The 26,672-nt window shown below is 40.8% G+C and overlaps 1 protein-coding gene across 1 annotated transcript in view; it reads left to right on the top strand.

Moving 5' to 3' along the window:
• LOC124721781 overlaps window positions 1–26,672 on the top strand; it is a 524,867-nt gene that overhangs the window by 448,474 nt on the left and 49,721 nt on the right. The window contains exons 34-38 of the mRNA XM_047246895.1: window positions 3,646–3,708; window positions 16,569–16,631; window positions 22,540–22,599; window positions 23,789–23,851; window positions 25,469–25,537. Coding sequence (XP_047102851.1) covers window positions 3,646–3,708; window positions 16,569–16,631; window positions 22,540–22,599; window positions 23,789–23,851; window positions 25,469–25,537 — 318 coding nt within the window. The remainder of the gene's footprint in view (window positions 1–3,645; window positions 3,709–16,568; window positions 16,632–22,539; window positions 22,600–23,788; window positions 23,852–25,468; window positions 25,538–26,672) is intronic.

Raw genomic sequence — 26,672 nt, 5'->3', positions numbered from 1 at the left:
TCTATTCAACAGATCCTGTAATTCATCAGAAAATCTTATCGCTGATATCATTTCACCCTGAATCTTAAACACAATCTTGTACCAGTTTTGTATATTTGTCATTGCTTTCTTGGTGTACGAACTGATTGGTAGAGATGAAAGGTTACATCTCAACCTTACTCTCTTTTTAATCCAAGCAGTTTGCTCTTGGTTTCCAGTCTTATTCTTCCCTCTTGGTTCTCATACATATTGTGTATTACCATTCTTTCTCTATAGCTTGCTCCTATTTTTCTCAGAATTTCAACCATCTTAAATCATTTTACTCTGCTGAACACTTTTTCTGTGTTAACAAATCCAGTGAATGCGCTTTGATTTTTGTTCAATCTTGCTTTGATTATTAAGCGTGTCAGGACTGCCCTCAGTTTGTCTTTGCCTTTCATAATACATTAATTTAATTGTCATGTAATAGATCCTCAGTTTTCTTTTCCATTCTTCTGTATGTTATTCTTGACAGCAACTTGCATGCATGAATTGTTACTCTGATTGTCCAACAGATATCACACGAATCTGCCCTTGAAATGGAAACGTGTGGGTGATAATTTTTCCATGAGGCTGATGGTATGTCACCAGGATCATAGATTCTAAGCAGCAGGTTGAATAGCAATTTTGTTGCCATTTCCCCCAATGATTTTACAGATTCTGATGGAATGTTATCTTTCCCTTGTGATTTATTTGATATCAAGTCTTCCAAAGGTCTTTCAAATTCTAACACTAATACTGGATCCCTTGCCTCATCCATATTGACTTCAATTTCTTGTTCTCTCATGTCATCAGACAACTCCTCCCCCTCATAGAGGCATTCTGTGTACTCTTCCCACCTGTCTCCTCTTCCCTCTGTATTCAACAGTGGATTTCCCATTGCACTCTTAATGTTGCCACCCTTCCTTTTAATTTCAGTGGAGCTTGGTTTGACTTTTATATATGCTGAGACAGTCCTGATGATCATTTTTTTATCGATTTCTTCATATTTTTTGTTCAGCCATTTTGCGTTTGCTTCCTGACACTTCCTGTTTCTCTCATTCCTGAGTGATTCTACAGCTCTGCAGTATACAACAAGGTGTAGCAGTTAATATCACTGGCTGGCATCTGGTTGATTGCGAGGCTGAACCTGACCACCAGCAATTACTTGAATTTACTATTTATTAATTCTAGTTCCCAACATTTCTTATGTTCGCATATTCTGAAATATTCAACAATTTTTGTAAATGGCAGCACTTCTGATCGATGATTTTATTTCTATCCTATCTGTACATGGGTGTCCGTAATAAACTTGCTTACAGTGCAAAGTGATGTTCTTCATTGACAATGCTGCAATCATATTTCAACTTAATCGTGGTTACGAATTGACAATGTGCCATTGCTAAATTTATTAATGTATGGCAATGAGGGGAATAAAGGAAAAGCCTAAAAGAACATGTCTTATTTAAAAGATTGGAAGTCAGTCGAATAAGTTCAAATGAAAATGGTTTGTCGTGATGGATGTTCTCAGGGTGGTTATAATTAAGGACATGCAGGAAACAAATAATGAGCAAACTGTTGAAACACATTTTAATTCCCACATGAGAAAATAACATTCATTAATTGCGTTCCATATTAACGTTTCACGTTAGAAACGCTGCTCACTGATGACAACCATCTGCATCCACAGACAGCCTGGAACTCTACTAGAGATTCTGTTTCACAGTTTATAGAAAAGTGTATTGTTTGCCATTGGGGTGTATAAATTATATTTATTGAGCCACTTGTGGTTGTTCACCCAAGATCAACAGGAGGAGAAAATGATTATATCTGTTCGTTTAGAAAAGTGTATTTCTCATAGAAGACACTTTCATACTCACATACTAACTGTAGCATTGGCTAATTTAAAATGCATCATAACCAGAATATGACACACTTGTAAAAAGCTTATATAAATTACACATGCATTCCTGACTATTAACTATCACGATTACATATATAGTTTCTATAAGTTTTTAGGATTTTGTCTCAATCTCATTGTGTAGCATTTTCTGTTTTGATACATGTGATACATGTAAGTGTGTTCTATGAGAAATATACATTTCTAAACCAACAGATCATATAATTTTTTCATACAGTTGATGATGGTTGACACAACTGGAATTGATGGAGTAAGTAAAATTATACAGCATATTTTCCAGATAAACATGCTTCTGTGAAATATCTTTCTGCTATAGCCAGTTACCAACATAAATTGATTTTCCAATTGTCTGCAGCACTTTTCAAATGGTAGACCATGGAATCTTCAGCTTTCATGACACAGCTTCTGCAGTGCTTGAAGACTCCACAATTCATCCAGCATTTTCAGTGATTTCAACACTAACTTCTTGAACGATTTGTGGTGCAGTTGTCCATCAGCTTCTCCGATGAGTAACTCCCAAATCACCAGTTAATTCTAGCTTTTGATTCATGTTCTTGAACCCCAGTGTGGAAAGCAAACATCTCTGTATTCCTTCAATGGATCAATACTCATGAACAGCAGCAGCAGTATTGCCACTGTTTTGGTAGAATGGCTTTTGAGAAAGCCCTGCTGGCATTGTTCAGAACCATGTTGACTGACTGCAACTATAAAGCACACTGATGATTATGTTCCAACCCTGTTGACGTTCCAGTGCCAGTGCCTAACAGCAACTTATGACACCAACACTACTAACCGTGCAAATCCTGCAGCACACAGTCGGCACATCATTCTTATAAAGTTGGGTACCCATATGGTAAACAGTGTTATGTCTACACTGGTTTGAAATTTAAAGTGTAATTATTAGCACCTCGTGTTTGTACAGTCAAGAGAATGCTTCAGGCAGGAAATCTTGGGAGTTTATTTAAAAAATTCAAGTGATGTGTAAGATTAATTTTTTTGTGAGAATTTACTACTACCAAGATTAGAGTTAAATAATAAAATATTAATGCAACTAGGCAATTAAAAGAAAGAGTTCTTAAAATGAATTTTACATAATTGGGTAGAAAGTACTAGACACAAATTTTGTTATTTAGGTCTTTGTGTTTTTGTTACCGTGTTAGTCCTGTGTTTCTGATGAAGATGTTATTGATAGGATATTAAATACAGGCCTGCCTTCCTTCAATTGCCTGTAGCCAATTTTTAAATACACTAGGCAATGACATGTCAGGCACCTTAGTGTACTGTGAATATAGTTTATACTTGTAAATTTGCACATTACCTTATAAATTTGCACATTACGCTCATATATTGAGATGAAAGAAGAGAGAACCTTTAGGTATCCGAGTAGCTTAAAGTTTGGCTGTGGAGTTATTGTGCCATTACAGTGATTTTATCTTTCATATTTCTGTCGTGAACATAAGCAATTTTATGTGCATGAGTGGTGTGAGCATCTCACCACCATATGTGGATTATGTTCAGTAGTTAGAGAGATTGTTAAGGCTGTCGAGTACTTCCCTTCAGGGGACATAATTCTTGCTACTGATGGTAGAGAAAGTTGTTGCAGAGAATAACACCTGTAGGTTTTAACTATTTGGCCAGGCTGTTTATGTGTCTATAATTTTAACATTTTTTGTTTTGTTTTAATTATGTATAACACTTACCTGAAAAGGTAATTACTCTGATTACAGGAGTCAGGTCTTGAGACAAGAGTACCGGATAGCCCTCAACCTTCAAAGGAAGACAGTAGTGCTGTAAGTATTGCAATTGTCGAATCAGTAGTTCAGATACTGTTAACTGATAGTTATTTCTGCATCTGCATTACATGCTTGAATACATATCTATGTATGTACATACTCAAATGTCACTGATACGGCACTCTCTGACACAAAGTACAAATGGATATCTGTCCTTCCTTATAATGCTAATGATGGTGACCCTTACACTGGAGCTCTTCAGGTGCCATTGCTGTAGATTTTAATTCATAATTTAAGCAGCGGCTTGAATCAAACATAAGACCCAGGTCAATTTCAGCAGTAGTCGTGGATGCCACCCCTAGTCCATGGTGATCATTTATTTGAATATCAAGAATAGAAGTTAATTCAGTATTTTTCTGTGTGACCCTTTCTTCTAACTTTTAAAATATTAACTCATAATTTTACTTCAAGCTATACAGCATGGAATGTTGTGCAGAGGTTAGTGTCACTGTCTTGCATACTCTGGGTTTTGTGTTCAGACTGACCACCAATAGTTAATGCTTATTTTATTATTTATCATATCCGGAAGGTACTTGACATTTATTAAGTTTGTAATCTTTGCATGTTGAGGGATATTTGAAGTTTGTATCGAAGAGTTCAGTTCTGTTCTCTCTGTACATTGTTGTCTACAATAAAAATTATTTTAGTGTTAGGTGTCGTATGTCACTGACGATGAAACTTTTTGATTTGGACTTAATTGTGGTTATGATAAGGCACTGTGTGGTGGAGACGTTGAGTACTTCAAAACATGTACATTACTGGAATATAAGCAGTACATAATTCCCATGGTCTATATATTCAAGAAACCAATGGATTCCATAACAGCTGGAAGTCGGGCATCCATCAATGTTTCCTGGAACTTTCGGTCTGTGCCTGACAAATTGTTTGAGGGGGCTCACCAAGTTAGCAAGTACTACATGTGGGATGACACAATAAGTTGGGCAAATGTGTACTTTTACTTGAGTGATCAGCCCACCAGTGTACTGAGAACAACGAAGAGAAGCTTCATAGCTGGGATAAATTCCATGCTGAACTGAAGAAAACATTTGGTCGAAATCACTAGCAGAATTGCCTAGTGGAGGTTTGACCCTAATGCCACTTCTTAAACCGGAATACAAGAGAGCTTATAAAATACATACTTTATGAAATGTGTTCAGCTCTTGTGGTAAATCATGTCACAACAGCTGAATAATTCATTAAGTGGCACCAGAGAATTGAGGGAAGGCAAGAGAAAAGAGTCAGAGGAATGAGACATGATTTGAATCCTGAATGTGGTACCCGTTGTGGTTGTGGAAGACCAATACAATCTTGCCTGTCTTATATGACAGGTCGACCAAGAAGAGATTAAACATATCATGACAGCCAGAATGTCAGACTAAGAACACAAGAGACAGTGGCCGTGTACACTGACTGCATTCCAGCAAGTTATACATTATGTAAAATGTGACATACCTGTCCTCAAATTTAGGTGATAATGAGTTGAACGTGTCATGTGTATTACAATTTTGTGTTTTGTCTTCACTTCTACCTCAGCCCTTAGGTAACCGCTTTCAGTATGTTTGAGAATGACTGGCTCCTGCCGTTACTGTTGTTATGACTCGCCAATCTTCTTTTCTGGACTTGCATCTAGTGGCTGTCCAGATCAGATGTCATTGTTTGTAATGGTCTGCCTTACCTCACTTGCTCCATTGCCCCATTCAGAGAAGTCGTGTGTGTTCATGTGAACAAGAGCACAAGGGAGAAGCCCCATTGGCTCACATAGTCAGCATATGGGTGCTGATGACTGCATTGTTGAACCGCTTCAAATGCGCGCGCGCGCACACACACACACACACACACACACACACACACACACACACACACACACACAGTGTGTTAAAGAAGTAGTTTATCAGTCTTCAGCACCAGTCTCTGGCACCAGTGAAACGTGTCAGCATGAATTGATTTTGTCAACTTGAACTAATACTGTAGCCATCACATGACAACCCAGCACCTGACCAAAGCAGGTGCAACCATTCCTTCTGCCAAGGATAACGCACCGCTGAGCAACAGACATTTGGAGAGCAGAGGAAACAAGACATTTTTATCCACTGTAGTCTGCCTGGACACAGTGTATACTGTTGCAGGGGAAGAAGGCAAGTGTTTGGCAATTGTTACACCACCAGATGTCAACCATTACAACAGTTCTCTTCATGCCAGCAGGTTGTAGATGATTATAGTCCACTATGGGATGAAAGCCATTGTCATACCATGTGTGAAGTTGTTCTCCAAAATGGTGTTGCCATGTCCTGTCTTTGTCAGAGGTACCAGCCACTCTCCTAGCCACTGAATTTGAAAAAACTATGTGAATCGCCTATCTATGGAAGTGAATCTGCCACAGATAAAGATCCTCCACAGATGACAGTCATTAAGATGTCACAAAATCTCATTGCCATCTTCATCGACGGCCAGCCTGTCTATGAGCTAGCCAATTCAGAGGAGTGTTTCTGTGTAGTGTTGAATCCACTGGGGATCATCCTTCAATTAGCCAGCACTCATATAGATTGTTGCCAGATGAATGATGAATAACCCAGGTGGAGTGGAGAAAGTGGTGCAAGATGTCATCATTACACACTCAGTGTGTCCTTGGTTCTCTCCTATGGTTATAGTGAGAAACACACATGGTGTATGACATTTGTGAATTGACAACTAAGAACTGGACTATATAAACAAGAAATACACACTATATGATCAAAAGTATCAGAACACCTGGCTGAAAATGACTTACAAGTTCCTGGTGCCCTCCATTGATAATTGTGGAATTCAATTAGGTGTTGGCCCACCCTTAGCCTTGATTACAGCTTCCACTCGAGGCGTACGTTCTGTCAGGTGCTGGAAGGTTTCTTGGAGAATGGCAACCCACTCTTCACAGAGTACTGCACTGAGGAGAGGTATCGATGTCGGTCAGTGAGGCCTGGCCTGAAGTTGGCATTCCAAAACATCCCAAAGGTGTTTTATAGGATTCAGGTCAGACTGTGTACAGGCCAATCCATTACAGGCATGTTATTGTCATGTAACCACTCTGCCACAGGTTGTGTATTATGAACTGGTGATCGATCGTGCTGAAAGGTGCAATCGCCATCCCTGAATTGCTCTTCAACAGTGGGAAGCAAGAAGGTACTTAAAAGACTAATGTAGGCCTGTGCTGTGATAGTGCCATGAGAAACAACCAGGGATGCAAGCCCCCTCCATAAGAAACATGACCACACCATAACACCACCACCTCCGATTTTAATGTTGACACTACACGTTGGCAGATGATGTTCACTGGGCATTCGCCAAACCCACACGCTACCATCGGATCACCACATTGTGTACCGCAATTTGTCACTCCACACAATGTTATTCCACTGTTAAATCATCCAATGTTTATGCTCCTTACACCAAACGAGGCATTGTTTGGCATTTACCTGCATCATGTGTGGCTTATGAGCAGCTGCTCTACCATGAAATCCATGTTTCCTCACCTCCCGCCTAACTGTCATAGTACTCGACCCTCTTCAACTGTCGGCGGTCTCTGTCAGTCCAATGGTGAGGTTGGCCTGTACAATTTTGTGCTGTACATGTCCCTTCACGTTTCCACTTCACTATCCCATCAGAAACAGGGGACCTAGGGATGTTTAGGAGCATGGAAATCTCGTGTACAGATGTATCGCACAAGTGACACCCAATCACCCTACCGTGTTCGAAGTCCATGAATTCTGCGGAGTGCGCCACTCTGCTCTCTCATGATGTCTAACGATTACTGAGGTTACTGATATGGAGTACCTGGCAGTAGGTGGCAGCACAATGCACGTAATATGAACACACATGTTTTTGGGTGTGTCTGGATACTTTTGATCACATAGTGTATTTCTCCATTTGCCAGTTGTTGATGAGAATCCATTTTTCTAGTAAGGAGCAAACTGTTTCTCCACTAAGGACATATAGTCAGGCTATTGGGAAATGGAGGTTGGTCAGGCTGACTTGAGAAAGATTTCCATCAAACTCCTGACAGTCTCAATGGGTTCAAAGTTATGCAGTTTGCACTATATAATGCACCAGCCATGTTTGAATATATAATGGAGTACCTTCTTCAAAACCTTATACGGACAACATATTTGTGCTGTCTGGATGATATTGTCATTTTTGGAAGACATTTGAAGAACATCCTGAGAACTGTGCTTAAGTGTGTTCACACTGAAGTCCTCCATGAATCTGAAAGATTTCCTGTTGGTTGCCTAAAAAATAATAATAATATTGGGACATTTAGTTAATAGTAATGGAGCCCATCCTGTTCCAAAGAAAATAAAAGCAAGCACAGATTTTCCATCTTCTCAGCATGACTGTGGTGTGAGAAGATCCTTCAGAATGTGGTGATCCTACCAGTGATTTGGAAAGGACTTCTGGAACAAGGTATGCCCATTGCATGAACTGCTGTTGGGAGATGCTAAATTTTCCTAGAATGGGGCACAATGAGATCTTTCCTGTCCCTAAGGAGGCATGACTGTCATCTTCAGTCATAGCACTTTTTGACAAGAATGCTGATCCAGAACTTCATACCCACACTAACAGTTAAGGGTTAGGTGAATTTCTACTACATCTACAGGTAGGTGCTGAAATGGAGATAGCTTATGCTTCCAGAGTACTCTCCTCCAAGTGTCAGATGAAGTACTCTCAAACCAAAAGATTGCCCTGAAATTGTCGGGGCAGTGAACAAGTGCATTTTTATTTATTTGCAAATTACTCATGCCGGTGATGAACCAAGATTCTCTGTTCTAGAAAACGAGCATGATGAAGCAGCCATGTTGACTAGCTGTATGTATGCTGAGGCTTCAGGAATATGGTGTCCCAGTGGTGTACAGAATCAGATGCAAACATAAGGATGCTGAGTGCCTTTTGTTGTGACTGGCAATTCGGTATTTTTCACAAACACAACTTTTGTTGATGTAAGTTCACAAGGTTGATAACTGAACAACCAACAAAAGGTATCAATAAGGATGCCAGTAAAAGTCTCCTAATTGAGGCAAACATAAGTTCACTTCTAGTTTTCCACAAAGGTTTGTGGTAAACGCACACACTCTAGTAATAGTCCAATTCAGAGACGAAGACATAATCTTCCACAGTTGAAGTACACGAGGTCGGCATCCGGAGTGAACTGAACTTTGATGCTGGTTCTAGCCCCTAAATAGCTGTCTCCAGGTTTTGGCGTAGTGATACTTCCTGCAGGCGGTAGCTCGAGCTCCCCCTGCAGGAAGTAGTGCTCATAATGTCTGTTTCCATTATCTTGTATGTAAATAGCCCATGTTTACCATGGTGCTTTTGGTATGCCTTGGACATAGACAACGTCATCCTCTGTGGTGTAATATGGGTTGCCGGCCCTCAGGGGCTACCTTTGCTCTGCTATAACACCCCTGCCCCCTTGGAAAAGCTGATGCGGCACAGGCGACCGCAGGGGAAAGAGTACCAATATATCCCTGTGCCGTAGGCTGATCTGCAGCTAAGCCCTCCTGAAGGAGGCGGTGGAACCTGGCTGCCGGAGAGAAGGGCGCCTCCTTCCACGCGAGGTGGCTGGAATGCCACAGCGGTGGTGGTTGTGAGGTGGCAACAGGCTGGGCAAGCAGCATGGGGACGTCCGCGTCGTCAAACCGAGGCGGCGCCGAAGAGGTGCCAGGAAGTGGGTTCAGGGGAAGGTCCCAGAGCTGTCCCGGGTGGAGAGTCTGCGGTGGCGCGGGGCTAGCAGCCGGTGCCTGCTGGCTATCTCTGGGAAGATCATCCACCAACTGAGGAGAGGGCATTAACATAGGCCCCAAGGAAGGGACCAGCAATGGGAGAGAGACAGGAGCCCGTGTTTGGGGATGTGGCTGCTTGAGGAAACAAGGACACATTTGGTTGCGGTGCCGCAAAACCACCTTGTCAGCTAGGCATATGCCGAACAGTTGTCAACCATGGGGCCAAATAATGACCCCCAGAAGCCAGCTGGTCCGGGGCCCAAAACCACAAGCCCACACCTTGGAGCTGGAGGCATACCGTGAAGCACCTGGCAGGGTGCAAGGTCCAACCTGTGGCAGGAGGAGATGTAGTCGGGTCTCAGGCTGGCGGCCATGGAGCAGTTCGGCTGGACTCTTGTCACCCACCGGCGTGGCCCTGTAGGTACTTCATCATTTGAGTTTTAAAAGTGCGAACAAGGCGCTCTGCCTCTCCATCGGATTGAGGATGGAAAGGAGGGGTAAAGACATGGTGGATACCATTATTGTGACAGAATTTGGCATACTCGTGACTGTGAAATTGCGGGCCGTTGTCTGATACCAAGGTGACGGAAAGGCTTTCAGTGGAAAATATTTTTGACAGGGCCATGATAGTATTCTCTGTGGTGATAGTGGAGCGGCAGATAATGAAAGGGAAGTTGGAGTAGGCACCTGCGATGAGAAACCACTAAGCGCCAAGAAAGGGTCCCGCAAAATCCACATGGATGCTTTCCCAGGCAAGGGAAGCAGTCGACCAGGACTGGAGGGATCCGCGCGGGTGGGATTTGCCTGGGTACACTGCTGACAACCCCGAACCATGTGCTCCACATCTGCTGTCATGTCTGCTCAGAAGACATGACGACATGTGAGCGTTTTTGTCTGGGCAATACCCCAGTGACCTTGATGTAAGACGTGGGTAGTCCAGGACCGCAGGGAAGTTGGTACGATGACTCGTGGAATGGTGTTATTTTCCGCATGGAGAAGCACCCAGTTGATGGCCACAAGTTGATGGCAGATGGAGAAGAAGAATCGGAGGTCAGCCTGGGCACGAGGCGGAGGAAGCATCGGACAGCCGCGGTGAACATAGCGGTGCACCAGTTGGAGGAGCAGATCTGCGCTCGTCGCTGCGGCCACCATATCAGCTGTGACTGGGAATGCAGCTAACACATCCTGTATATCGTCGTCAACCTGAATAATTAGAAGGTCCAACGAATCGAATGCCGAATCCTGGTCGGAGGGGAGCCGAGACAAGGCATTGGCGTTGGCATGCTGGGAGGTGGGCCAGAATTGGATCGTGTGTGTGAAACGTGAAAGGAATATGGCCCATAGCTGCAGGAGGTGGGAAGTCTTCATGGGTCACTGGGCTGACAGTGAAAATAAGGCCACGAAAAGACCTACCGTAAAGATACGGGAGGAATTTGGTACAGGCAAACATGATGGCTAGGGCGTCCTTCTCAATTTGAGATTATTTGCATTGGGCCTCTGTAAGGGATTTAGATATGTACGCCACCGGGCATTCTGATGCATCCTTTAGACTGTGCGAAAGGACTGCTCCAACACAATAGTCTAAGGCGTCCATAGCCAAGAGGAGGGGAAGAGAGGGGTTATATGGCGTGAGACATGCCGCAGAGTGCAACCTCCACTTTAAGGTATGGAAAGCCGATAAGCTGGGAACAAATGAAAAGGCACGTTCTTCGAGCATATGTGATTTTTTGGCGGGGGGGGGGCAGCACAATGTGGGTGGCGGAGGGAATGAACTATGAACTTTTGACAGTAAGCAATTTTACCCAGGAAAGACTGCAATTGGCGGACATCGCACGGACAAGGAAGGGGCATTATAGCGGCGCTGTGGGAGGAGGTAGGTGATATGCCGTCACGGGAAATGATGTGACCCAGGTAGGAGATAGCAGGTTGAAAAAAGGGGCATTTAGCAAGGTTGCATTTTAGGCCCACAGTCCGCAGGCGCAGGAACAATTGTCGCAGATGACTGAGATGTTCATTTGCAGTACAGCTGGTGAAGACGATGTCGTCGAGGTAGTTTATACAACCTGGTACATCCCACAAGAGCTGTTCCAAGTAACACTGAAAGATGGCCGGTGCACTAGCGATGCCATACATGAGGCAGTTCAACCGGAACAGCCCAAATGATGTGTTGACGATGGCAAAGTGAGTAGAAGGCTCCTCTAAAGGTAATTGGAGGTAGGCGTCAGCAAGATCTTTGAAAAAAATTGTCCCCCCTCCCCCCCAAGCTTTGAGAACAGGTCCTTGGGATGTGGGAGAGGATAGTCTTCAACCTGTAGCTGAGGGTTAAGCGCAGCCTTGAGGTCGCCACAAACTTGAAGACGCCTATCTGGTCTCTTGAGGACGACCGAGGGTGTCGCCCATGAACTGTAACGGACTGGAGTGACAACTCCCTCCATGGTGAGACAGTCCATTTCTTGTTGAAGAGGCTGCTGGAGGGCATGGGAAACCAGCCGGGCTCGGAAGTACTTCAGGTGGGCAGACGGTTTCAGCTGGAGCGACGCATGACAATCTGGAGCACAGACGACGCCTGGCAAGAACAGGTCCTGGAATTCCTTGCATGCACAAGGTATTGACTGCCGGGAACGGAACCTGGGAAGACACCAGATGAACATTATTGTCAATGGATGGCGAAGCCAAAAGCCCAAAAGGCATCCAACCCAAAGAGATATGCCATGGCCGCATTGTTGACCACAAGGAAGGTAACTTCCTGGCGAACCAATTTATACATGGCAGAAGCTGTGAACTGACGCAAGAGGGCGATCGCTTGCTTATTATAATTAAGGGGGAGGCTCCGAGGTGTGGGCGCCTGGGGGGGCCACCCCAATCTTTGCATAAGAGGAATAGTTCATCCGTGAGACCGCTGCTCTGGTATCCACCTGCATCTGCAGCGGCTGACCGTTGACATGAAGATCGATCATCAGCTTGGAAGATCCCGAAGACTGCACCTGGCTGACATCCATGGGTATAGGCCCTGAACAGTTATTGGCTGGGTGAGGAGGGGGCTGCTGAGATCAGCAGACTGAACTGACATGTCGGTTACGGGTACACACCGCACAATACGCCCACCTGTCAGGGCAGTCTTCCCTTGCGTGTTTCTTAAAGCATCCCTGGCAGGGCGGCAGCAGGAGGGTCTGGCGGCGCTGGCGAGGGCGTTACTTCAATGCTAGATCAATGATCTGGTCCAGAGTATGATCGTTGAGTCTGAGGGTGTCGCGCCGGAAAGCCGCGTCGGGGTGGGGCTAGATGAGGTGGTCGTGGACTCTTTGGAGACCCGTGTGTTGAAGTGACATTTCTTGCTGAGACCTTTCAGTTCCACTGCCCACCAGTGATAGGATTATCCAGCCTTCTTGCGGCACTGGTAAAATTCAACTTGGGAAGCCAACACGTGGAACTGTCATCGGTAGCAAGCAGCCAGAACCTCACAAATCTGGGAGAAAGTCAAAGAATCTGGAGGTTGAGGTTGGAGTTTCGACAAGAGAACATACAATTTGGACTGGTTCCAGGACAAAAAGTAGGAACAACGAGCAGCCTCCTGGACAACCTGGTGGATTTGAAAATGCTGCTGGAGCCGCTTATCGAATGTTTCCCAGTCTTCCGCATCCGCACTGTAAGCTGGAAACAGCAGGGGCGTCGGAACCAGCGGTTTTGCAAGAATTCCATAAATAAACGTTCTTGTATATCCTGAGATTTCTTGCAAAACTGGTTTGTTGTGCACGTTTTGGACCAATCGCTGAAGGACAACTTCCGCCATGAGGAAGACACATGCAGGCACCAACTCGTTGCCATTTGTGTTGTGACTGACAATTCGCAATTTTTCACAAACACAACTTCTATTGATGTAAGTTCACAAGGTTGATGGCTGAACAACAAATGAAAGGTAATAATAACGATGCCAGTAAAAGTCTCCTACTAGAGGCAAACAGAAGTTCGCTTCCAATTTTCCACAGTGGTTCATGGTAAACACACACACACTAGTAATAATCCAATTCAGAGACGAAGATATAATCTCCCATGGTCAAAGTACATGAGGTCGGCATCCGGAGTGAACTGAACTTCGGGGTTGGTTCTACAGATGGTATGTCACCAATATCGTTGATTTTACACAACAGTTTGAATAGCAGTATTGCCCCCAATTCCCGCAATGATTTTAGAAATCATTGGTGGAATATTATCTTTCCCTTGTGATTTATTTGTTCTCAAGTCTTCCAAAGTTCTTTTAAGTTCTAACATGAACCCGTTACCTCTTCCATACTGATTTCAATTTCTTGTACTGTCATGTCATCAGACACCTCCTCCCTCTCATAGAGGAGTTCTGTGTACTCTCTCCACCTATCTCCTCACCACTCTGTATTCAACAGTGGAATTCCCATTGCACTCTTAATGTTGCCACCCTTCCTTATAATTTCACTGGAGCTTGTTTTTACTTTTTCATATGCTGGACAGTCCATCTGATCATCATTTGTTTTTCAATTTCTTCACATTTTTTTGTGCAGCCATTTTACGTTTGCTTCCCTGCAATTCCTGTTTCTCTCATTCCTGAGTGATTCCAGAGCTCTGCAGCATACAGCATGGTGTAACAGTTAACATCACTGTCTGGCATTTGGTGGATTGCCAGGCTGAACCTGACCACCAGCAATTACTTGAATTTACTATTTATTAATTCTAGTTCTCAAAATTTCTTATGTTTACTTATTCTGGAATATTTAACATTTTTGTAAATAGCAGCATTTCTGATTGATGAGTTTAGTTCCATCCTATCTATACACGGGTGTTCGTAATAAATGTGCTTACAGTGCAAAGTAATGTTCTTCATTGACAATCCTGCAATCACATTTCAACTTGATTGTGGTTACAATGTGACAATATGCCACTGCTGAATTTATTTATGTATGGCAATGAGGGAAATAATGGAAAAGGCTAGAAGAAGAACATGTCTTATTTAAAAGATTGGAAGTCAGTAGAAAAAGTTCAAATGATAATGGTTTGTTGTGATGTATGTTCAGGGTGGTTGTAATTAAGGACATGGGAAACATAAATAATGAATAAACCGTTGATAGAAACACATTTTAATTCCCACATGAGAGAATAAAATTCATTAATTGCCTACCATATTTTCATTACAGGTTCGAAACACATCTCACTGTCGATGACCATCTGCATCCACAGACAGCCTGGAACTGCACTAGAGATACTGTTCCACAGTTTATAGAAAAGTGTATTGTTTGCCAATAAGGTGTATAAATTACATCTATACAGCCACTTTTTGTTGTTTCAACCATCATCAACTAGAGGAAATAATGATTATATGTGTTGGTTAAGAAAAGCGTATTTCTCATAGAAGGCACTTTCATACACCAACTGTAGCACTGGCAAATTTAAAATGAATCATTATCAGATTGTGACACACTTGTAAAACACTTATATAAATTCCACATGCATTCCTGACTGTTAACTATCAGGATTACATATGTAGTTTCTATAAGTTTTTAAGAGTTTGTCAGAATCTGATTATGTTGCATTTTCTGTTTTACCAATGCTACATACGGTGTATGTAAGTGTGTTCTATGAGAAATATACATATCTAAACCAACAGACGCTATAATTTTTTCATCCAGTTGATGATGATTGAAAGAACTGAAATGGGTGGAGTAAATACAATTATACAGCATATTTTCCAAACAATCATGCTTCTGTATAAATATCTTGCTCCTGTAGCCAGGTACCTACATAAATTGATTTCACAGTTGTCTGCAGCACTTTTCAAATGGTAGACCATGGAATATGCAGCTGTCATGACACAAATTGTGCACTGCTTGAAGATTGAACATTTCATCCAGCATTCTCAGTGATTTCAACACTAACTTCTTGAACAATTTGTGGTGCAATTGTCCATCAGCTTCTCGCAGTAGTAACTCCCAAATCACCGGTTAATTCGAGATTTTGAATTGTGTTCTTGAACCCCATTGTGGAAAGCGAACATCTCCGTATTCCCTCACTGGATCAGTTCTCATAAACAGCAGCAGCAGTATTGCCACTGTTTCGGTAGTGCCTAACAGCAAGCTATGACACCAACACTACTAACCACACAAATCCTGCAGAACGCAGTCTGCACATTATTTGTATGAAGTTAGTTAAATAGTGTTATGTCACCTCTGGCTTGAAAGTGGCAGTGAAATCATTAGCAGCCTTTGTTTGTACAGCTGAGAGAATGCTTCAGGCTGGAAATCTTGAGAGTTTATTTTAAAAAATTCAAATGATGTATAAGATAAAAAAAAATTTTGTGTATTTACTGCTACCAGGTTTAGAGTTAAATAATAAATTATTAATGCAGCAAGGCAAATAAAAGAAAGAGTTCTTAAAAATGAATTTTACATAATTAAGTAGAAAGTGGTAGAAGCAAATTTCAAAGATATCTTAGTTATTTTCATGTTTGTATTTTTGTAAGCATGTTTGTGCTGTGTTTCTAATGAAAATGTTATTGATAGGATGTTAAATACAGGCCTTCCTTCCTTAAATTGCCTGCAGCCAATTTTTAAATACACTAGGCAATGACATGTCATGCACCTTAGTGTAATATAGTTTATGCTTGTAAATTTACACATTACACTCATATATTGAGATGAAAGAAGAGAGAACCTTTAGGGATCCTAGTGGCTTGAAGTTTGTCTCTGAAGTTATTGTGCCATTACAGTGTTTTTATCTTTCATATTTCTGTCGTGAACATAAGCAATTTAATGTGCATGAGTGGTGTGAACATCTCACCATCACATGTGGATTATGTTCAGTAGTTAGAAAGATTGTTAAGGCTGTCGAGTACTTCCCTTTGGGGGGACAAGTCTTGCTGCCGATGACAGAGAAAGTTGATGCAGAAAATAACAGCCATGGGTCTTAACTTTGGCCCATCTATTTATCTTTCTGTAATTTTAACCTTTTTTGTTTTGTTTTAATTATGTATTACTCTTACCTGAAAAGGTAATTTACTATCTCAAAATTGTTGCTTTTGTGCAGTATTGTGAGTACTTCCTTCACTACTTGTCTGAAATACGCCCTCTACTACTCTGATTACAGGAGTCAGTTCTTGTGACAAGACTATTGGATAGCCCTCAACTTTCAAATGAAGACAGTAGTGCTGTAAGTAATGCAATTGTCAATTCAGTAGTTCAGAAACTGTTAACTAATTGTTATTTCTACATCTGCATTACATATACATTCTCCACATGCCACTGATGTGGCACTTTGCGACACAAAGTGGAAAGGGGTATCCTGAACATACATCCACAGTACCGTCCTTTCTAACAAGGTTGTTCACAGAATAATGGTGACTCTTACACTGGAGTTCTTCAGCAGCTTTTGCTGCTGATTTTTGATACATAATTTAAGCAGTGGCTTGTATCAAACGTAAGACCCAGGAAATTTTCAGCGGTATTCATAGACGTCAATCCTAGACCATGGTGATCATTTATATGAATATCAAGAACAGAAGTTAATTCAGTATCAGTCGCTGTGACACATTCGTCTAACATTTAAAATATTAACTCTTTATTGTGCTTCAAGTTATACGGCATGTGGTGTTGTGTAGAGGTTAGGAGCACTGGGTTGCATGCTCTGAGTTGTCAATTCAAACTGATCGCCATTAGTTAATCCTCATTTATTATTTATCATTTCTGGAAGGTTCTTGAAATTTCTTAAGTTAGTAATGTTTGCATATTGTGGAATATTTGAAGTTTCTATGAAAATGTTCACTTCTGTTCTTTCTGTACATTGAAGTATACAATAAAAATGCTGTCAGTGCTAGGTGTTACATTTTACTGAAGATGCAACTTTTGAATTCGGACAGTGTGACATTGTTTGGTGGAGATGTCGCAGTACATCATTCCCATGGTCTATGTATTCAGGAAACCAATCGATTCCAAAAGAACAGGAAGTCAGGCATCCAACAATGTTGTCTGGATTTCTGGTCAGGGCATGTCTAAATGGTTGAAGGGGCTCACTAAGTCTGCAAATACAGCATGTAGGATGACACGATGAGCTTGCCAAATGTGTACTATAGTTGGGTGGCTCAGCCCACCTGTGTCCCGAGAAGAATGAGGAGGAATATGTTAGTTGGGATAAAAGCCATGCCAAACTGAAGAAAACAGTTGGTGGCAATTACCATCACCTCTGCCTAGTGGGAGAACAATTGCAAAGCCGGTGACATTGGTGTGCAGAAACAACAGTCTTACATACAGAATATTATGGCCTTGTGCCACATTGTAAATCTGAATATAAAAGAAGCTGACAAAACCTCACACTTTGCAGAAAGTGTGCTGTTCTTGTGATAAAGTATGTGATAACAACAGAATAATTCATGAAGTGGTGCTAGAGAATTGAGGGAATGCAGAGAAAAGAGTCAGACGAATGAGTTATGTCTTGACTCGCGAATGTGGTAACTGTTGCAGCTGTGGAAGACCCCCACGATCTTGCCTCTCACGTATACTCGGTAGTGAGAGAGTGGATTCAGCATTTTATGACAACCAGAACTGTGAAACTAAGTACACAAGAGGTAGCAGCCATGTACCCTGACCCCATGTGAGGCCGATGTAAAGTATTTTAAAGCAGACGTTTGTCAATTTCTAGTATCAATTTGTGCCACCAGTCAAACATGTCAGTAAGAATTCACTTGGCCAACTTAAACTTAAGCCATAACCATCACATGACAACCCAACACCTGCCCAAAGCGAGTACAACCATCTCCTAAAGATGTAGTCAACATCTATTACACCACCAGCTATCAACCATCACAACAGTTCTATTCACATAATTAAACTGTAGGTGATTATAGTGAACAGTGGGACAAATATGTTGGGTGAGATGGTTCCGCAACGTTCCTTAGCCACTCCCCATTGTGGTAGAGTGGTACCAGCCACTCACCTAGTCACTGAATTCAGGAAAACTAATTGAAACGAGCATCTGTGGAGGTGAATCCACCATAAGAGGGAACCCACCATGGATAACAGCCACTAAGATGTCAGGAAATGTGATGGAAGTCATCATCGATGGCCAACCTATCTAGGAGCTACGCAACTCAGAGGTTTGTTTCTCTGTAATGTTGAATGCTTCTCATTGCCAGCTGAAGAAGTTGTATTTTGTGATATGAATGCAATTGTGTTGATACTTGTAAATGGGAAATATGCCCAGCTAAGAGAAACATGTTTTGCAAGAATAACTATCACTGACGGAACACAGTCCTTCACATTTGTTGTGTCAACAGAATGTAGTCATAATATCATTCTTGGATGGTACTTCTTGCAGGCATCATGAAGCTATTCCAACAAGTACATGATAAACATTGCTGTGGGTGTGTTGTTGAAGCATTTTTATCCCACAATGATCAACAACAAGAGTTCAAGTCACCAGGCTAGATACTCGCTTTTACTGTGAAGCTTTAGCCAATTGCAAAAAGGTACTCAGGCCCACAAAAGGAATCTACATGACAGAGACGATCATAAGTACTGCAGGTGTTCAATGAGAACTTAGTCTCACTAACTGTGATGAGCTGCCACAACTCATCCCTAACAGGAGCAGCTGAAGGTGTCCCAGGTGGACACCTGAGTGTCGTTGACAAAAAGAGTCATGCTGTTCTACGACTCTGGACAATGCAGGGGAGGAAGCTACTATTGAATTACCTATGGGATCTGGCCTGAGGAAAGAACAGTGTCAAAGAGCAATAATCATTTTGTGTTAGTTTTCGAATGCTTTCAAATCCAGAGTGGTAAACAGACAGACATTATGTGCTAATGGTAAAACACCATGTTAAGACTGAGACTCATCCTTCAATTAGCCAGCAGTCATATAGTGTGTTGCCAGCTGAATGATGAATAATGCAGCTGGAGTTGCGAAGGTACTGCAACATTTTATCGCTAAACCTTCAGAGAGTCCTTGGTTCTCTCCCATGTGAATAGTGAAAAATATACGTGGCACATGGTGTTACTGCATTGTGTAGTAACAATTGAACTGTATCAAGAAGAATAATAGCTATCCATTCCAGCTGTTCATAACAGCCTAGATTGCTCAAAAGAAGCAAAGTTTTTTTTTAAACTAGGACATATAGACAGGCTGTTGGAAAACTGAGGCTGACAAGGCCGATTGAAGAAAGATTGCTCTCATAATTCCTGATGGTCTGTATGAGTTCAAAGTTATGCATTTAGGTCTGTGTAATCCCGTAGCCCCACTTTAACATATGATGGACAACTTTCTTCGACACCTTATATGGACAACATGTTTTTGTTCGCTGGAAGACATTTCAAGAACATGTGAGCCACCTGAGAACTGTGCTGAAGAATGTTCATACTGAACGCCTCCCCCTGAATGTGAAAAATTCTTGAGTCATTTAGTTAATGGCAATGGAGTCTATCCTGATCCAAAGAAAATGAAAGCAAGCACAGATTTTCCACCTTCTCAACACGACTGTACTGTGAGAAGTTCCTTCAGGATGTGCTGATCCTACCAGTGATTCAGAAAGGACTTCTGGAACAATGCATGCCGATTGCATGAACTGCTACACGGAGGTGCTAAATTTTCCTAGAATGGGTTGCAAGAAGATCTTTCCTTGTCTTTAAGGATGCATGAATGTCATCTTCAGTCATTTTTATGACAAGAATGCTGATCCAGAACGTCACAACAACACCAACAGTTATGGGTTAGGTGAATCTCTACTACATCGTCAGGTAGTTGCTGAAAAGGTTATAGCTTATGCGTCCAGAGTACTCTCTTCCAAGTCTGAGATGATCTCCTCTCCAACTGAAAAAATGCCCTGAAATTGTTTGGGCAATGATCTAGTGCAGCTTTATTTATTTGCAAATTACTCATGCTGGTGATGAATCAAGATTCTCATATTTAGATGACTATCATCATGAATCAGTTGGGTTGTCTGGCTAGATGGACGCCGAGGCTTCAGGAGTATGGCATCACAGTGGTGTACAAAAACAGATACAAACACAAGGATGCATTTTGAAGTACGTGTTTGGTCACATGACACACGTCCAAGCAATAGTCTGGTTTACCGGTATGTAGCAGTACCTTGACAGTGATCATCACAGCAGTGGTGACAATGACCATCACAGCAGTGGTGATGGATTCTCCGAGCTGTTCCAGTGTTCTTGGCAGTGTGAGTACCTAAACACAGTCTTTAATGAGCCCCTTTAGGAAAAATTCACAAGGCATTAGGTCAAGCAACCTGGAGGGTGGGAGGCGAGGAACAGAGCCACATCATCTTCACCATTTTGCCAAGTCCATCACTCTGGAAGTTTGTTGTTTACCTAGCAATGAATATCAATGCTTCAATGAAAGGGTGCTCTGTCTTGTTGTGAGATGAAATTTTTGTAATCAGCAATCGTTTTACCAGATAAATGGAAGGTTGCTTCACCACTGAACTTCAACTTGAAGGCAAAACTCTATTTTTGCTTTAATGTCATTTTGTCAAGGCACTGCATTCCTAATGCCAGCTGGTGGGTGCAATGCAAACTCAGTGAGTTTACAGTTCTATTTACGCATCACGTCAGTCATATTTGTACATGTAATGCTTAGAAAAAATGTAACTTTGAAAAGGAATGGATCATTTATAGTAACCATGCATTTAGTAGCCTTGTAACTGGATACTAATTCAGTGTTTTTTATCAGTGGAGAGATCATCATCAGATTTTTGATTACAGGCCACATGTCTTGTGGATAATGCAGTGTCTAATGCAGTGCTGTCCATTGCCACCTACATCCTAATGCCATTGATGTTTTGCCAATTCCTCCTTGTTTACGGGCAGCTTTCCACTCGAAGGTCAAGAGGGTACCCTGAACCTCTAGCTACTCTTCCACCCTCCTACACAAGGTCATTTATATAATGAGGTGAATCCTGAAACTTAAATTCTTCTGCTTCCATTACTGCTGCTGTTTATTCATGACTTAAGCAGTGGCCTCAGTTGCACCAAGACCTACAATGATTTGAGTAATAATCAAAGTCACCACTGCTAGACCTTGATGGTCATTTACATATGTGTAAAGAATAAAAGTTAATGCTGTATTCTTCTCCAGGACACACCAAACTGCACCTCCTTTTAACTGTTAAAGTATTAACCATTCACATGCAGCCCCTGAGTTTCTTAATGTAAGGCACTGAGCTGAGTTACTGATAAGCCTTGAAGCACGTGCCTTATTTAAAAGATTGAGAGCTCAACAACAAAATTCAAATGATGTGGCTTGTGATCAGGAAGTGTTCATACAGCTAAGAGCAAATCTCCATGGTTTCATTAAGATATTCAAGTGATGTGTGAGATAAATTTGTTGTAAGAGTTAAATCATAAAATATTAAATGCAGCAAAGCAAATAAAAAGATGCTCTTAAAAATGAATTTTACGTAATTAAGTAGAAAGTACTAGAATCAAATTTCAGAGTTATCTTAGTTACCTATGTCTTTGTCTTTTTCTAAGCAAGTTTGTGTCATGTTTCTAGTGAAGATGTAATTAGCTAATTTTTAAATATACTAGGCATTGACCTGTCAAGCACCTTATAGTTCTCATGTTTATAGTTCGTACTTGTAAATTTGCATGGTATGATCATGTACTGAGATGAGAGAAGAGAGATCGTTTTGGGATCTCAATGGGTTAAATTTTGTTTCTGAAGCTGTTGTGCTAGCACAATAATTTTACCTTGTATTTTCTATCATCAATGTAAGCAATGTATGTAAAAGAGTGATGTGAACATCTCACCATCACATGTGGATTATGTACAGTAGGTAGAAAGATAAGTTAAGGTTTGCCGATACATCCCTTCATGAGATGTAGTTCCTGTTACTGATGATAGAGAAAATTATTTTAGAAAATAATACCTTAGGTATTTAACTATTTGGCCAATCTGTTTATGTCTCTGTAATTTTATCTATTTTCTTTTGTTTTATACAATTACTTAGGCAGTTGAATACCTCAGAATTTCCCTTTTCTGCACTATTGAATGAAGTATTTACTTTCCTTACTACTTGGTTTAAATACCCTCTTTACTTCTCTAATTATAGGTGTCAGTTCCTCAGACAAGAGTATTGGGCAGCCCTTTACCTCCAGACAGAGCTAATAATGTAAGTATTGTCACAGCTGATTTAGTAGCTCTGAAACTGTTGGCTGACTGCTTCTTCAGGGACAGGAAGTCTTCTTAGATTGCTGCAGCTTAGTTTGGTGAAACAAGTGGTACATGCTTTGTACATAGTAACTGCTGCAAATTGTTAGTTAATCCTTTTATGGTTTCTTTTAGAAGAGGCATTTTTGCTGGCATGAACATTTTAAGTTTTTTGTATAATTCATATTGGATTACTGATAGTACAGTATAATGTTGCAGTTCATTTGTAAAAAATTTACAGCATGGGCAATGATTTTCTCAATAATAATACAAAAAAGAATAATAACATTAAAATGAAATTTTTTTAATTTATGTACCGTGTTGTATCCAGCTCAAATTTCCAGTTTGTCTGGCATAAATTCATCCACTGAGTAATAACATTTCAGTTTCTGTGCCTCATATAGCTTTATTTTAAATGGACCTAAATTCATCTGCATCAACTTCCCCTTTTAATTTATTATAAGTGTTGATTCATGTGTATTAAGGTCCCTGTGCTTACAGTTTGAGGTGATTGTAACATGTGCCATGGTACTCCATAGACCAAATAATATTTTTAATAATTATAATACATACATAATTATAATACATCATAAGGTAGCTGTGTTCTGTTTTAATTTGTTGTCTAGAAGATTGTTTCTTTGTTTAATTACTTTAGCATAACTTCAAAGTGGGGAAACTGAGAAGTTGTTCAGTTTCAGTGTAACATAACAGTGTAGTAAGTGATTCCATTCTGGATTTAATAGTTCTGGTGGCAGTTCGTGTCAGAAAGTTGTTCTCCTTATTCTGTGAAATTAAGTAAAAGATATGGACAGGGACAGTATTTGTAGTGAGTTAAATAAAGAGTATTTTTGAAAATATGATTGGTTAATGATTTCATTAGGAGTAACATTTTAGAACTTTTTAAGTCTACAGCACTGAATTATATTGTCTAGTGCTTAATCAATATAAAAAATTTTCTGTATAAGAAGTTAGTGATGGAGCAAGCACTGGAGTGTAGTCTGTAATATATGTGTGTAATTATATATCACATCCTCAGTTTACTTTGAAATCCTTTTATTGTATATTGCAGATCTGCTGTGATGTTTTGTCACTACCAACCATTATGCTATATTCCTTGTTCTGAGCAGTGTCCTCTTCTTGTTTAATTTCAGGATTCAGATCTCTGCATAGGAAATCAGATAAGTTCTCCAGTTTCAGCTGAAGATAACAATGTTGTAAGTACAGTCAATATTGATTTACTAGATATACAGGTAAGTGGTTATAGTTTTGATGTCAACTGATGCTAATTAACTGTCCAAACTTGATACCACCAAGCCTTGCATTTCATGTTGTATAGAATTAAAAAGTGAATCAGTCTAGACTAAATTTGTTGAGCTGACTAAATGGTATTGTTGTAAATATAAGTGACCAGAGAAGATATCAAATGTAACATATTGGTAAGTTGTTAAATGCATTTGTGTAGAACAATTACATTGTCTGAGTTATATTTTAAATTATTTAATTAGTATGAGATTTTTATCTATGTGAAAAAAGTTTTTTCTAGCTTGAACAAAGATGTGTATGGTAAAATCCAAGTTGTTCCACATGGAACTTCTCATGCAGGGACTGTCTGGGAATGAGGAACCTTTGGTCATGGAGTCAACACTTTGTGCTCAGTATTAGTGGGTATACTCCAATTAAAATTACTGTACAGATTATAGTGGGGGCAGGGAGTAGCATTGCCAGCATATGGCTCACGCTGCACATACGTACAAAAGAGGTAGCAGAGTGGACATGTGATGGCTGGCCACTACCGCTCGACTTGCTGAAACCCAAATCACAAAGTAATTTTAATAGGAGAATAGTGAATTAACCACAACTAAGGAAATGTGGTAGTAAGAGAATCAAGCCAATAGAAAAATTGAACCTAAATAAAAAATACTAACATATTATTTTGTTTGTAGAACACTATGTTCCTCTTTATATGAAAGTGATAAAATCTTTTGCTAAACCCAACTTTTCCATAAGTTGCAAAATGCTAATCCATGGTGGATTATGAATCTGGGACCTTTCTCTTTTTTTGGCACTTTCGTGACAAAAAAAGCTGTTAATGAAGAAAACATTGTTCATAAACTTGATGTCATCTGTATTTATTTGTAGCTTAGGAAACTTCTACATGTGTGTCATGGTTCCATAATGTAGTACATGTTCTTGAGCAGAGAGCAGTTTTGTAAATCAATCACTTGCATTTCCAGATATGCAATGCAAGATTCAAATAAAAAATGGAATGGTGAATGATTTTCATTTATTTTCTAGGCTACATGTCTCAGTACTATGACCAAGCTACACAATGTTTTCTCAATAAACCAGGAAACATGTATCTGGAGGTAACTGTAGTGAAGACAGACATTTGACAAAAGTCCAGTTTACTCTACCAGGCTGTCTTTAAAAAAGTTACAGCTCATGCATGAATTCATCTGTAGATCCCTCACTGGAAGTGTCATATTTAGATTATTTAATTACACATGTATCAGTGAGAGAAGGTGCAAATGTGGAGCACAAAGGTCATGTGGTGGGCAGCCAACAGTATGCACCTATCCACTGGGCAAGTTGGGGGTACCCATGCCCCATGAGGCAGAGTTGGAACAACTGTCTGTGAAACTATCAATAATATAATACAGTACATAAATGTAAATTGATATTCAGCTGATGTAAAATACCACTTTCACAATCTCCATTTACATTCTAATACTTCCTACCACATGTTACGGACCTTCTGGGAGAACAGTAAACCACAGATACTCTGTAATCATTTCCATTCTTTGGTGTGGATTAATTTTTTGTAATTACAGGAATGTGGTCTTCAGTCAAGAATAGATGACAGCCCTCCAGCTGCAAAGGAAGATAACACAGTTGTTGTCGTAAGTACTGTCATTGTAGATTTAATGGTCTGATACAGTACAGAACACTGTTCACAATTTCACTGGTAAATAATACACTTTAGTACTAAATTCTTAATATGTAGAACATTTAGTACATATTTTGTAGAATTTTAAAATTGAAAAAAATCAATTTACTTGTGATGAGTTAACCTTTTAATCTGTTAGTCTCTGCCGTGAGCAGTCATCGTGATTCACAATCTCGCACACCTGACCAGTTGCAGTGCACTTGTTGACGTGTCAACTTGAGCTGGGACAAAAGGAGCAGGGTATTATTGGTGAAGTTCTATTATCAAAAGAAAAGTAATCCTGCAGCTGCACTTTGAGAATATCAGTGGCTGAAAGAATTACAGAAGGGTCCTATTTCTCCACCTTCTGTGGGGAGCATGATGAAGAAATCTGGATCAACTTGAGAACTGGGCGTCGCTCTCGGAAGAAGCCGAAGACCAGTTGCACCACAGTTGGTTGATGTAATAGCTGTTGCTATGGCAGACAATACTGCATGCATTTCCTGATCATCAAGCAGTGTGCATGCTGTGTCATGGCAGTTGAACATCATGTAGTCGACTGTATGGAAGGTGCTTTGAGCCATTCTCAAATGGTATCTGTACAAGAACCATATTGTACAGCAGCTTGCACCACAGGACGCACTACAATGTGTTGACATCGCCCTCCACTTTCTCACAAGGATTGAAGTTAATGAGGGTGGCCCTGGTCCATCCTATGGACAGACAAAGCTCATATTTCCCTGATGGGTGAGTTGAGCTCACAGAATTGCTGAGTGTGGGCATCTTCACCTCCAATCACTTTGTATGAAGTTCCTCTGTATGGTGAACGTGTCACCCTATGGTGTGGCTTCCCAGCTACGTTCATCATTGGCCCATTCTTTTTTGAACAGGTTGGTGCTCATGGCCCAAAGACATACAGTGTGACTGGCCAGCATTACTGCTATATTCTTCGCCAGCATGTAATACCCGCCCTATAGGAGAGAGACACATTGGACTCGACAGTTTTCATGCAAAATGGGGCCCCACTGCACATCGCTCGTGAAGTTCACCTGCTTCTCTGAAACACATTTTAAAATGATTGAATTGTCAGCCAATTGTTTCTAAATGCT

The sequence above is a fragment of the Schistocerca piceifrons genome, chromosome X (genome assembly GCF_021461385.2).
Source record: "Schistocerca piceifrons isolate TAMUIC-IGC-003096 chromosome X, iqSchPice1.1, whole genome shotgun sequence".
Taxonomy (NCBI): Eukaryota; Metazoa; Arthropoda; class Insecta; order Orthoptera; family Acrididae; genus Schistocerca; species Schistocerca piceifrons.
This window is presented reverse-complemented; position numbering and strand designations above follow the sequence as displayed.